We start from the raw sequence: 14417 nt of genomic DNA on the forward strand, positions 1-14417 counted from the left end.
GTGGAAATCCCAATCTAGGGCGCAATTGCATTTAATCCAACGCCCATTGTGCATAAAAAATGCAGGTTCGTTTAATGGTCGAGTCAAACGTTGTTACTACGAAAAAGAAAAAGACAAAACTTGTCCGTACTTGCCAACTAAGACAATGCTACATTAAATGACGAAAACGATAGTCCAAAAAATATAAATAAATAAATCAAATGAAAAATCCGAAAATTATAGATTGAATTAAAAAAAAGGTTTTTTGTGAAATGGAGCCCTAGACCCAAAGGCAGAGTCACTAGCCCAAACTAGACCACATGCAAACTCTAATTTCGAAAATTGACCGACTCCTACCACGTTGTGAATTATGCACTTTAATCAATTAGAAAAAAGTGGGAAGTCTTTCATTTTGTAAATAAAGTCACGTCGGCATTTTCCGTTAGCCAAGTTGAATGGAATGAACGGAGCGACTCGTTCGCACCAATTTGATAAATTTTAGGATTGATCGTACAAATTTGATAAATTTTAGGATTTGATTATATTTTTTGCAAGTTTTATGACTCAATTGCACTTTTGTAACAAGATTTTACGGCTTATAATGAATATATTCCATTAAAAAAAGTGGGAAGTCTTTCTTTTTTGTAAAGGGCATCGAAACGAAACTTAGCGCAATGCCATTTCAACCGATGCATTAATGAGTACACAGAAGCCGATATAATTATCGTATCCCGAATAATTATCCGACTAAATTATGCTTTCTTTAAGGCGTAGCAATAATAGTTCAGTATTGTATCAAGCTGCGCAATGATTTTTTTTTAATTAATCAGAACATATCGTACAAAAACAAATGATCACATGACATTTTTGCCAATTTATTACACGCGCTAGGAAATTATTTTAGGACGTTGGGAAGACAAAACCCCAAAAGTATGCGTGGCGATGGACACGTCCTAAAATCCGTGTCCACATGCAAGTGCCAAAACCATACGAGGAATCAATGCTCGATATGTGTGTATGTATGTGTATATACAAATCCTAAAACTTAAAAAAGTATAATTAAGTTTTAAAATTTTTTAAATTAATAAAATTAAGTTCTTTCATTAACACCGTCAAAATTAATTTATCTCTCTTACGTGGCATTAATTATTATTTATGAACAAAAATTAAAATATATTAAAAACTAAAAAAAATGCTGACTTAATTTTTTTAATATTTTATCTCTCCTACGTGGCGTCCTACGAAGCATTAAGGTTAACTAAAGCACAATTGGTCAGAATCCTAATTTCTACACAAAATATTAATTAAACTAGGCTAGAAATCCAAATAAAATTCATAAAAAGACAAACTTAAAAAAATAAAAAAATAGCTAAAACTAAAAAAAAAAAAAAAACCACAAAAAACACAAGCATCCCCTGCTTATATTTTTTCTTTTTAATTTTTTTTAGCTTTTTATTTTTACTCTAATTTAAGTAATATTATGTTTGGATGAAATTGTCCTTAATAAGGTTAGTATATTTAACCACCCAATGAGGTTAGACTCTTATTTAACACAGCATGGCCATTTGAGCATTTATTTAAAACGCAGTCTATTTTAGGTCCATATGTGAGAAAATGAAAGTACTTTATATTTTTATTTGAAATTTCTCCAAAATTTAGTAAGGGCGAGCATGACTATATTTTATTTTTACGTCTAAAAATTTTTCTACTTTTATTTAACACTCTTTTTAAAAGCAGAAATTAAATTTTGATAAGAGAAATTTTTTAGTAACGGTTGAAAATTTCTATTTCTGGAGCATTATTAACACAAAATCTTATACGAAAAATTATTATTGTTTGTTGAAAAATTTCTACTTCATTTTTATTTTATTTTTAAATTTCTTTGAAAAACATTTTTTATTATTAAAAATATTATTTATTTATTTTTATCTCCGTGCGGCCGGAGATAGTGACTCGATGGTTGTGGGCAACAACGGCAAGCTGTGGTTTACGATAGGTGGCGGCGGTGGTTGGCGGGGTTAGGTGATGATGGCCGGTGGCAACGGTGTCGTTGTGCGTTGTAGCGACTAGAAGTGAGCGGCGGTGGCGGCAACGGTTGGCGGCAGCGGTCGATGGGGGGAGGCAGCGGCCGGCAAAGGTCGACAGTGGGTGGCGATAGCGCATGCATGGTTGGGAGAGAGAGGCGTTGAAAATGAAAAGAGGCCGAAGTGAGAAATGGATATTAATGTTGAGAGATTTCTAATTTTAAAATAGAAGTAACTTTTCTTAACTTCTAGAATTAGCTCGAAAATAATTTCAGAAGTAAAATGTAATGTTGTGTAACCAAACGAATTTTTTTTGAAAAATTATATTATCAAACAGATTTTTACTCAAAAAATACTTATAAAATAAAAATTCATTTCTAAAAGTGTCACCACGAGGGATGCGCGCCCTCAACTCCTCACGAGGTATAAAAAAAAACTATTAAATTCAAAGGGCCATTGTCTTTTTTTTGTGTTTTTGGTCGGGAAGGGCCATTGTCAGTCAGGAAAACTTTTCAGGTGAACTTTAGGTCTTGGACCAAAAAAAAATATATGTTCAGGTCTTGGAATATTACAGTCGTTAAACGAAAAAGGACCCCTGCGACTTTTTGCGCGGGGTCACCGCCGTTCGACTTGCCGTTTTCCCGTTTCCATCGCTCCCGGTTACCGTTGCCGTGATTTAACGGCGAGAGGTAACTGCGGCCGCACCCCCAAAAAGGGTCTACCAGCGAAGTCAAGAACAGAACGCGATGACGTGGCAACCGGCGATTGGAACTCCGCGAGGGACCGCAGCTTTCGACAGTGTAGAAGATTCGGGCCAAACTTAATCCCCCAGCCCCGGGGTTTAAGAAAAATAAATTAATAAATAAAAGCCGCGAAAATTTTAAGGAGCTATAAATATTAAAAAAGCGAGGGAATTTGGAGGCGGTTTTTTTTTTCTCCCCTCTTTTTAAAGAGAAAAGTGAGGCCTCCTGCTGCTGCTGCTTCTTCTTCCTCCCTCCGTTTCGTTCTCTGCGGAACCCTTGTCATCGCCGTTCCTGTACTTGTCCTGGTTCGGAGATAGGCTCTGTTTCTCTTTCTCTATCTCTATCTCTCTCTCTCTCTCCCTCCGCGCGAGCAGAGGCAGGGGCTGCTAGGGCAAGAGCGGAGAGCTCGCCGCTTGTACCCTCGGGGGCTGTCTTTTTTTTTTTTTTTTTTAGGGTTTTGCCTCCTGCGCTGGTGATCGTCTGGCGACATGAGGAAGAAGCTCGACACTCGCTTCCCGGCGGTAAGCAGACGCTAGTTTCTGGCCATGTGACTCTGTTATTGTCGCGCGTGTTGTTTTCCCCCTTTTCTTTTGTGTTCTTTTTTTTTTTTTAAAGGTTTTTCTAGTTATTTTTCAGCCGAGCTGAACGCGTCGTGCATGGGGCGCGTTTACATGGTTCTGTTCTGTTTTTTTGTTTTTCATCTCCCGGGCGTGGGTTGTGCTCCGAACTGTGATTATGCGTCGGTTTTTCCGTATCTAATTGATCTTGAATTCGGTGGGCGAGAGGTTGTGATTGCGAATTAGCTGCAATGGTGCGTTTTTGCGACGGCTAATAGTTGACATGAATTAGATATTTTGGCAGAAGTTAACGCAAGCAGTGTTCGTATTCAGTTGGGACATGCTTCTGATCGTAGTTTACTGGGTTATCTGTCATTATTTCGAATGCTCGTAGCCATGCGATGATGCACGACATCGATTTCTTAGCAGTTGGAGAATTGTTTGTCCAGCAATACTATGCACTCAGTTACTTTACCAGTTTCGCGTTTGCACTGTGGAACACATGCCAAAGTGACAGTCTTTTCGTGCCTATGTTGGTTCATTTGAAGTGATGTATCTTGTTGACTTGTGGATTATTGGAAATTTTTGTATCTCAGGACTAGCTTGCATGGGTGGGGTATATCTAATTAGCATTAGGCAGACATCTGAATCATAGATTCCTTTTTCTCTTGGGAGGATGGTTTGCCGAGGAAGACTCTCCTTTTGGATATCTGGCTGTGAAGTGTTAGTGAAACTGAAGAAAGAGCTATTAGCTTTAGAAGTCAAAGCGAGTTTCTTGTTTCCTTAGCAAGTAAAACGAGGATGTTTTGTTCCTCTTTGGAACGTAGGTTAAATTAATCCAGGAACTCAAATAGTGATAGCAATTGCCTCTTGTGGACAAAAACTACACGAGCCATTATAGGACAAATGGCAAACTACTAACTATGGAATGTGCGAAATTCAAATTGATAGCCTATAGTATCAAAAGTTTCACAGTGCTTACTTGCATTTTCTACGATGCAAATCCATTATTACTTCCATAAAATATGTTTCACAGGTTGAAAGTTGTGCTTGTACTCAGCTTATGGTCTCCTTAGATAAATTAGTGACGGTTGGACAAGCCAACATCTATTCTGTCAGTATTGTATAGCTGAAATAGGCTTAATAGTTGGAACTGTTTGTCCATTCTCATTAAGAAGCTTTGGTTTTCCCCCTTGTCTTGTTCTTGTTCTTGTTCTTGTTTTTCTTGCCATTGGAGAAGCAATTAGATGAACTCCACATCAGTTTTTTTTGGCATCCTCAAAATGAAAAGAAGTGAAAACTGTATGCAGAATTGGCTGATTTTATGAAGCTACCTTATTGAATAAGGATTAAGTGCTTGCACAAATCACAAGGTAAGAATGGATGGTTGATGTTAGTGCAGAAGGGCAGTCCTTAAAAAAAAAAAATCAAGGTGAAGTTTTTGACTGAAAATAAGCGGATGAGGTACTTCAGCTTGTAGACTCAGATTCGTCAAGTTTGTTTAAGTTTTGCGGAGAGCAAACAGTTAATTGCTAAGGCTCAATGGTTGAGTGCTGAAATTCTTATGACAGAAGTGTTGAGCTCACTTTAGGATCAAACAACAAGTGGACGTAGTGTTTTCTTCGGAAACAGGGGTAGGCAACTTGATGTCCGCTTATAATACAGATAGATGATTTTTAATTTGTCTGACGTCATTGTGATGGCCAAGCTAAAACTGTCCTGGTTTGTCACCCGATGTCTTGATGTTTGGGCTTCAGGTTCACGTACCTGGCCGTGAATTCTCTGATGTCCCTCATCCGTTCTACTGTTTACGGAATAACTTTGTGTGATTGACAGCAATTCCTTTTATAGGCCCGGATTAAGAAAATTATGCAAGCTGATGAGGATGTTGGGAAGATTGCTATGGCTGTGCCTCTTCTTGTTTGTAAGTGCACATCATCTGCATTTTGGTCGGTTTATTCCTCTCTATTTCATAATTGATAGGATTGGCCTGGAGACTTGCTTTTGCAGTTGATCTCATTTATGTCAGCAAGAAAATCTCACTTTGATAAATCATTGCTCATGCTCTTCTATCATAATGTCCAGCTAAGGCATTGGAACTGTTCCTGCAAGACCTTTGTGATCGGACATATGATATAACCTTGAAGAGGGGAGCTAAGACACTGAACTCCTTGCATCTGTAAGCAGACTTATAGTATTTTGTCTTCCCCCTTTCTCTCTTTTTTTTCTCTTCCTTCCTTTCCTAGTTAAGATTCCCTTGTTGTGCTGGGGAGAATTGCTCCACTGCTTGATTTTCTCTTCCTTCCTTTCCTAGTTAAGATTCCCTTGTTGTGCTGGGGAGAATTGCTCCACTGCGTGATTTTCTCTTCCTTCCTTTCCTAGTTAAGATTCCCTTGTTGTGCTGGGGAGAATTGCTTCACTGCTTGATTTTCTCTTCCTTTGCCCCCTTCAAGCATGCGAAATTGTATGTATGGGATTCCTGATTGGGGAGCATTTTTCCCTATCTTCCTCCTCCCTGCTTTTTCCCTTGAAAGAGAATATGGCAGAATTTAATGTTCTCTCTGTCCCCTATTTCTTTCCTTAGAATAGTTGTTTCGAGGTGAATAGCTCTATAACTCTGCTCCTTTACTGCAGGAAGCAGTGTGTTCAAACCTTTAACGTATTTGATTTCTTGAGGGAAATTGTGAGCAAGGTTCCTGATTTAGGTGGTTCCGACACTGCTGGAGATGATCGGTCTGCTGCTAAAAGAAGGTTAGGTAAATGTGAATTTAGAAGTTTACCATTTCAGTGAGGGGATATGGATATTGATTTCACTTTATGTATTTGATTATCAGGAAAATGGTTGATGATGGGGAAAATGACACTGATGATGAATCAAAGAGGAGCCGCATGGTAACGTTTACCATGATTATGGATATTATCATCATTCCTCTCTTTTCCCTTTATATGGCTTGCCTTATCACATCATCTCGATTGTCCAGCCCATTGGTTACACTGGATCTCATATCCGTGGATGAATGTTGCTTATCTTTTATGCTATGTTTGGGAAGGTAGAGAGAGTGGAGGGGATGAAAATGTTGGCGGCAAGTTGAGTAAAATTTGGAAATTTGTGAGAGGAAGAGTGAGGTAAAATCAAAAGTTTGTTTCTTTGCCCACCCTTTCAAAACAAAGCCTTGTAGTAAATAGGCATTTTTGCTGCTCTACTAACTTAATAGTATTATCAGTGTCCAATGAGTACTTACTGCAGCTTTGTTTTCAGTAAAATGCTTCTGTAACTTAGTTTTGAAGAATGACAGCATAGCAAAATATTCTTGCAACTCAAGATGATTGTTATCTGGTGTCTGAAGCTCGTTCAGCCTTATTAAACTGAATCCAGATTTACTGACAAATTTAAATGTTCCTTCTCCGTGCCATTTCAACTTCAGAATGATACTGGTCACACAGGCAGTGTTGGGAGAGGTAGGGGTAGGGGCAGAGGTAGGGGTCGTGGGCGAGGTGGTCGAGCCTCAGAGGGGGATGCAACTGCGCAGAATGAGAAGTTTGAAGTCGATGGAGATGTTCCACAGCGGGACAATTTGAATCAGGATCTTGAAGGGACTGAAAATGGTGACCATCTCTGTGAATCAAAAGAGAGCATTCCTACTCCTAGATCTGCAGAGCTGCCTGTTCGGAACTTTGACCTGAATGTGGATTTGGATGAAAATGGGGACTCAAAATCCATATTAGCTTCTGGTCCGGCCAGTTCATCAGCAGCTCCTAACACTGGATTGAAGCATGAGGAATATCCTGGGTGGTCCCTTTCCGAAGTTGAGAAGATGGCTATCGATCCCATTCAGCTCGCAAACATGAATAGAAGGATGGATGAGTACGATGAAGACTACGATGAAGAAGGCTAGGTCAGCAGGGTTTTTTGGTGCTATTACTTTTGTGAATCCTCAGTGTTGATGCAAAAATCATTAGATGTGTTTGAATAGAGGTTTAGACAGCTCACATGCTAAACTTAGGAAACAATGTCTAGACAGGGTCAAAATTGACTATATTCAAGCTCCTTTAGGAAGTTCATAGTTTAACGGGTCAGATTGTATACTTGTACAGAAGCTTTTGATGGTTGTCACTTGGTGTTATCATCACTCAGCTGATCATTGTCACTAACTTTTAATCCCTTTTTTAGTTTGAAATGTACTTTATTTCAATGCACGAGTGCATCATATTATATATGTGTTAACCATCTTGTCTTGTACTCCTGTGTGAGGAAAAATGATGTCTCATAGTTCACCAAAGACGATGTCCGCCATGGTGGGATACGACCTCACATTTTTTCTGTTTATTCTTGGGGCAATGTGAATTCTTCGGGTTGAAAGGTGTTCGCATTTATGTGAGCTTTTAAAGCCTCAACCAATGTAGAGCGTGCTGTGTATACCTAACAGTCTGGAAGTTTGATCCTCTGGTTTGAGTAACTTTTCCACCAATCATCCAATGTCCATTTTCTGGAACCACGGTGTTTGCTTGGGTCACTGCGGAGTCCCATCTCTGCTTTGTGCATAAATGCGACGAACCAAGCTTCTAAAACTATCGTCAAGAACCAACACAAGCAAACCAAAGCAGCACAAGGCTCTTATCCTTCAGGACGAATTCCTATGGATCCTAGGCTCTCCGAAGTTATCCAGTACGAAGATGTCACCTCGCTCCGCGCTTTGTTAGCTGAAGATCCGCTGATAATGGAAAAAGCCGTGCTGGGACCAACGGCAGAGACTCCTCTTCATGTGGCTGCGCTCGCTGGAAAGAGTGAACTGGTGAAGGAGATTGTTAGCAGGAAGCCCGATTTTGCAAGGGAATTGAACCACGACGGCTTCACGCCGTTACACATTGCGTCGGCCACGGGGAATTTGGAAGTCACGCGGGAGCTTCTAATGTTAGGCCCCGATCTTTGCGTGATCAAGGACAAAGGTGGCCGGACGCCGCTCCACTATGCGGCCATCAAGGGGAGGGTCAAGGTAATCGAGGAGTTGCTCTCCCAGTGTCCTCAGGCCCTCAAGGAATGCACTGCTTGCGGCGAGACCGCACTTCACCTGGCCGTGAAGAACAGCCAGTTTGACGCGCTCAAGAAGTTGGCGGAAAAGGCCAGTGAAGATGGAGATGCAGACGAACTGGTGACCGCCGAGGATGATGATGGGAACACAATCTCGCAGCTGGCCGTGGCTTCGAAACAGCTCCGGGTATGTTCCAGCCTTTTGAGGGTAGTTCACAAAGAATTGCTCTGCTTAGATGCAGGACTATGGATAGTCGATAGCCTGATAATTTCATTTCTGCTGGAGGAAGGAAAACAAGTAGGTGAAGTGAAAATCTCCCAAAATGTTTCTAGTCCTTGTTAAGTCCTCTGAGCTTTCTTCTTTGAGTGAAGCATGCAGAACAAGATGGCAAGATTAATTTGAGAGGCAAAAAGGTCGTAAACACTAAAGGAATCTGAAAGATAGTAACCCAGATGGATATGATCCGTGGGTGTTATTATATTAGCTCAATCTACTGAAACTGGTCTCTGCACAGATTGCAGGAACTAGATAACCATTAGAGCAAGAAGAAAATGGTTAAAACGTCAGACGGAACATGAGCTGAATCGATTTCGAACATATGGATGATCCAGAATCATCTATCAGAAGGATTTTTCTTTCCCATTAAGTCCATGACTTCATTGCTGTTTTTGCAAATTCCTCCAAACAAGACAAGAAAAGAGAAGAAAAGAAGAAGAAGAGGTCATGTCGTTTGAGATGAGTCACGCGAGATGAGTCCGACTTATCAATTTACCAAGTCTGGCTAATATCTTGGTGTCCCTCCCAAGCTGTGTCACTAATCCTTTCTGAATTGCAACCTGTCCTAATCCGACACTGATTTGATCGACGCTACGGGGCCAAGTATAGCCGAGTGTCCTGTTTTACGCGTCAAAATGATCGGTTGTGCGTCCTCAGAAATCTACAAAACTTCAGGAAAAAAAAAAATCTGCTAGAAGGTCGTGGCGTCCTTCGAATACTCTGATTTCGCTCCTTCTGTTGTCGAATGCTTGAGCCGAAGGGTCATGGACCCCGAACAACCAGATTCTTCCACAACTACCAATCTACGAACAAACTCCAAATTCATTCAAGAAGCGTAAGCTGTCAACAAGTAACTCGACTTGCCGTGATCATGGTCCCCTCAGACATGGTCCACACATGGACATCAAGAGCTACTCAAAACTCACACCAACCAACTCATCTATGGACAAGACACCTCTCTGTCAGCTGACAAAGACTTGCCTGCCCATTCTCAATCTTCTACATTCCCTGTGTCTCTTAGAAATATCCTGTTCAGATCCATGTTTCGTCCCCTGGGCTATATCGACAGTCTCGTTGTGAATGAAACCACAAGATTATATCTCGTGGCAGTAGGAGTGTGGCAGTAATTTTGGGCTAGTAACTTTCATCGTCGAGGTAGTAATTGTTCAAACCGATGCAGTAACGGTCACAGGATCGTAGAATCTCACGGATTCCCTGCAACACAATCATTTTTTCTTGTAAGAGAATCTTTTCTAGTAAGGATGGAGATCTGAAAAGAGAAGAATGAAACTATTAGGACGTTGGATCTTGTCACTGTTGGCATGTAAAGATTGCGAACATAGTTCCAGAGCATAGTCGTTTACGAAGAATTGGTCGCTCGAAAATCTACGTGAGATGCCCAGTTTCAAGTTGGAGCGTTCTAATTGACTCCGATCTCGTTGTCAAACATACCTGACATAAAAAAAAACTCGAAATGCTGTGAGTTAACATTTCTTACCGTAGCCTCTCACTATTCTCATTCTGCTTGTTTATTTGATATGGGTAAAAAAATGGCAGATCCTAGACTTCCTGAAGAAGCAAAACATGGCGAGCAGAGACACTATCGACGTTGTTTCAGGTGATCAGCTCGATGAACAAACCAATGCCAAGCCTCAAGCAAATCGAAGCAAGAAGGCGGCTACAAAAGCGGACTCAAGGCAGCAGTCGTGCAGCAGCAGCATGTGGTCGGAAGTGGAGCAGATGGTGCTAGTCGTGGCGAGTTTAATAGCAACCATCACATACCAAGCAGGACTGTCTCCTCCACAGACCATTTGGGGCGACAACATGAAGCTGAACGAGCAATGCACGTCCCACCATTCCTTCTTCAGCTCGACGAAGCTGTGCCCCGTGACCGCTTACTATCTCTTCATGTCCTTCAACACTTCCGGGTTCTTCTCCTCCATTTTCCTCATATTCTTCTACAGGAATCCAGCCTACGTCCAGGTTCTGCTGCCCGTGGCTCTGCTCTCCATGGTCGTCACCTACATAACTCTTTCCGTGACCATGTCCCCAAACGGTCTCTCCTTGCTCTTGATATACATCATCACACTTGCGATCTTCCTCTATTGCATGTTGGCAGTCGAAGTGGTCAAGACGATCTTCCGCAAAGCCTGGCTTTGCAGCAGGCAAAGTAACGGCCTTGGTCACAAGCACCACGAAAGAGGCGATTAGGAAGCGTAGGCCGTCTTCAGCAAATGTCTCCAAAGCAGGCGCGTGACTTTTGGCTCTTTCAAGTCTTCCAGGTACTTACTTGTGGACAAGCAAAATCACTATGTAGGTCTGTACGGTTTGCGGTTTACGCTCACTTGTGGAGCGGTTCCAACGAGTATTGTCAGGAGTTGTGCTTCCCCTTCGCTTGTGCGTACATATTAGTAGAAAATGACGTACTAAAGATAGATTTCTTCATTTGATTTACTATACTGCTCAAATAAGTCGCGATTGTTCTCGCTTTTTCGCCTAAACAGTTCCAGGTATCAGGAAGGAAATTAGAGTCCATCTTCTGCGTGCTAGAGGTAGCTTGTATAAAGTTAGATTCCCTGGTTCTTTCATAGTTACTAAACTGGACAATATCAGATCCTCCAACCTATACGAAGAGAACTCTGAGCAAGAACTAAGAGGAAACTACTTCAGCTTTACATAACACATGGTCAAAGCCACCAAACTGAAAGGTAAGAACTGAAGCAATTGTACAGAAAACAAATCATGTCTCAAGATCTACACTTCGACATAAAGATGGGGACACCGGTAGCAACATTCTTATGTCCTTACAAGCAAATACAGAAGAAAGGGAAAAAAAAAGTAGTTTCTTTTCGTAAAGTGGAAACACCTTCAACTTTATTATGTGCCTTTTACTTTGGTCCCTCCTAGAAAACCGCAAGCAGGCCTATACATATCTTCAGTCACCCTGAAACTGAAAGAAAGAGATAATCGGTGAGGCTAAATCAATTTAGGTCAATGGTTATGACCGCGCGGCAATACAGCTGCCAAACAAACTTAGTTCCCTAAAGCACGACATGGTGTCGGGCAAGTGTGATCTTAACATGATTCGGATATAATTGCTCTATCCGACAATATTTGGCTACAATTTCCTTGAATCATGAAACGACAATACAAAAAATTACCTACAGAGGTCGTTTAAGGTACAATCAAATCAGCAAAAAATAAAAAGGCAAATCAAGAAGCTCGATTCTTTTACTAAGCAGGACAATCAAATATTCAACGAGTTATATGGAGAACAATACCATCTAGATTCAAACATTCAACTGATAGGGCAATAATCTATCAACAATGCAGGAAGTGACTGTCCGCTCATCCTAGACACTGCGTGCAATTGATCTTTTCGTGTGAAAAAACAAACTAACAAGCCTTGAGCCCTGAGACTACAGAATGAACCGAACAAAGTACCTCATGACAAACAAGTGTTTTGGTGAGAACTCAATCACATGTATAAACAATCATATCAGACAAAGTTTGTCACCAGCATGATATTATTTAGTTTTCAAGTTATTGCTGTTATTCCATCCTAAGAAATTAGACATAGGATGAAACCGATCTGATGAGAAGTAACCTTCGAAGTTGGGAACTGCATACAACCCATGTTTCAGACATGAGAGTGAATCTTAGGTGAGATCAAGTGTGACTGCCAAAAAACAGGTGCAAACGAAAGAAGACTAATCCCTACAAAGCCCAGATATTTTATTTCTAGAAATGATTACCATGAAGCTAAGCACTAGCTTCGCCGGGGGCGTCTCCGACGAGCTTAAATTCCTGGACCTCCTTGAAATTCATCCACGGCTTCACCCAAACCTTAGCTTCGTATACCTTCTTGACACCCCCATCGGTTGCTTCAACGGTGATGTAGTACACAGTACCCGCAACCACCTGCTGTTTCGCATTCACGACCTTCACAAACTGCAGCACCGCATTCTGGTCCCCCAACAACAGATTTCACACCATCAGCACACTATTGACAAACATTTGAAACAAAAACAAAATGGGAAATTTAAGAACAAATATGACTTTCTTTCTGCTACTTCAAGCTGGGCGCTTTCATGTCTAAGAAACTGCGGGTCAAAAAGCAATTTCCCCCCTTTAAAAGACTCAAATCTCAATCCAATAAATTGATCGATCATCTACTTAGATTTCCTTTATGCCAATGACATGGCAATTGAAACTTCCACCCGACAAATCCTCGCAAATGCACGCAGACCGCCCTCGACACTGCGATCATCTGCTTCGACCGAACGTGATTAGCATCAATTTCGAGCAGAGATCCCCAAATTCACTACACCCACATCCCAAATTTCCTAGGTTTACATCAGCATCGCTTACAATTAGGGCAACCACGACAACCATTGCAGCCGAAAACAAACCCATCGAAAGCCATGAAAATCTCATCAAATTCCAATCACCCATCAAGTCGAATCAAATTGAAAAAAGAGAAAAACAAATGGAAAGGAGAGACAAAAGGAAAGAGAGAATCCGAGTACCTCCTTCTTGTTGTGCTCCTCGACGGCAAAACGAGCGAGGCCATCGATCTCGAGGCTGTTCTCCTTCCCCTCGACTTCACGAATTCCTCCCGGCGTCGCCATTGATCCTCAGTTCGGAAATGAAATCTCTCTGTAGTCTTGCGGTCTGAAGATACTACAAAGAGGGAAAAGGCCAAATCCAATTGTTCTCAACCTTTGCCCTTTGGATTGCCCCTTTTATAGATTTTCCACCGTACCGTAGCCAATCAAGCTCGCCAAATGACCATTTTTTTTTTTTAAATGAACTTGTTTGATATAATTTAAACTTTAATAACCGAATATCACAATTCCGACCACATCCACCAAACGATGTTAACATCCATGGTCCAATCCGAGAACCGAACCGACCGGTTTTAGAGTGATTCATGAAGAGCCCGTTCCAATTCCCGATTTCACATAAGGAATCGGATCGCCTAGACTGGACCGATCAAAATTTCTTAAATTTGTTTTCTTTTTTATTCTGAAACAAATCCTAATCGATAAGTTATTTTTTTTTCTTTTAATGTTGGGAAACTCTCACTTATAGAAAATAGAGAAAATTTAAAAAAAATTTAAAAAATAAGGAAGGAAGGAGAAATCATTGATTATGAGATTGATCCTAGAGCTGCGTTGGACCAGTCCAATCGATCCGGACCCCGATTTTACAAATTAGAAACCGACTTTGCCCGATTTGATTCTAAGTTACAGAGTGGGAAACCAATCATTGCTACATTCACCCGCATCAAATTCACGACCGGCCATAGAGAACAAGCAAAGATCGAATCTCACTTCCTACGACGGACATATACGAACGTACTACTAGGCACGGTTGGATTTCGAAAAGCTTTTTCGAACAATTTCAATTGACGGTCGATACGAACCGTTAAATCGGACGAGTCTCACGCAAGATTCTTAGGAATCGAATGGTTGCTTTGGTCTTTGGCGTGCCTTTGCCTTCGTTTCGGCCAAATTGTCTTTGGTTTTGGCTTGCCGTGGTCAGAATTATTGGGCGCCCGCCGGTGCCGGGGGATACAGCGGGTGGTGGGCCGTGCCAGGGTGGCACCAATGAAAAAGAATCCGGGTCAAACGGGATTGGGTTTGACTTTTTTCTTTTGCCCTATAATCGTGAATGGCTTTTGAGTTTGGTGCTTCAAGAGGAAGATTCATCAATCCTGGAATTGGGATTAATCAACAAAGCAATCGAAGTTGATGATTACAATTTTCCAAACGTGTAAAGTTAATTCCATCTCCCAAAACCCAA

At 41.1% G+C, this 14417-nt stretch overlaps 2 protein-coding genes and 1 pseudogene across 4 annotated transcripts; 2 read left to right on the plus strand and 1 right to left on the minus strand.

Annotated features, from left to right (window-relative positions):
* Positions 1-2938: 2938 nt before the first annotated feature.
* On the plus strand, positions 2939-7528 carry LOC115735450 (dr1-associated corepressor-like). 2 transcript variants are annotated; one of them, XM_030666690.2, is made up of 7 exons: positions 2939-3267; positions 4875-5060; positions 5155-5227; positions 5389-5482; positions 5938-6054; positions 6138-6195; positions 6729-7528. In XM_030666690.2, the coding sequence occupies exons 2-7, from the start codon at positions 5046-5048 to the stop codon at positions 7197-7199; spliced, it is 828 nt and encodes a 275-aa protein (XP_030522550.1). In that variant the 5' UTR covers positions 2939-3267; positions 4875-5045; the 3' UTR covers positions 7200-7528. The 2 variants fall into 2 exon arrangements, with proteins under 2 accessions (XP_030522550.1, XP_030522549.1); XM_030666689.2 differs by lacking the exon at positions 4875-5060.
* Positions 7529-7707: 179 nt separating this feature from the next.
* On the plus strand, positions 7708-11062 carry LOC115735444 (annotated as a pseudogene).
* A 290-nt stretch (positions 11063-11352) lies between these two features.
* LOC115735452 (cysteine proteinase inhibitor A-like) lies at positions 11353-13375 on the minus strand. 2 transcript variants are annotated; one of them, XM_030666693.2, is made up of 3 exons: positions 13139-13375; positions 12365-12575; positions 11353-11559 (listed from the first exon to the last, which is right to left on the minus strand). In XM_030666693.2, the coding sequence occupies exons 1-2, from the start codon at positions 13238-13240 to the stop codon at positions 12372-12374; spliced, it is 306 nt and encodes a 101-aa protein (XP_030522553.1). In that variant the 5' UTR covers positions 13241-13375; the 3' UTR covers positions 11353-11559; positions 12365-12371. The 2 variants fall into 2 exon arrangements, with proteins under 2 accessions (XP_030522553.1, XP_030522554.1); XM_030666694.2 differs by having other exon boundaries at positions 11353-11553; positions 13139-13372.
* Between the last annotated feature and the right edge of the window lie 1042 nt (positions 13376-14417).

The sequence above is a fragment of the Rhodamnia argentea genome, chromosome 8 (assembly GCF_020921035.1).
Source record: "Rhodamnia argentea isolate NSW1041297 chromosome 8, ASM2092103v1, whole genome shotgun sequence".
Taxonomy (NCBI): Eukaryota; Viridiplantae; Streptophyta; class Magnoliopsida; order Myrtales; family Myrtaceae; genus Rhodamnia; species Rhodamnia argentea.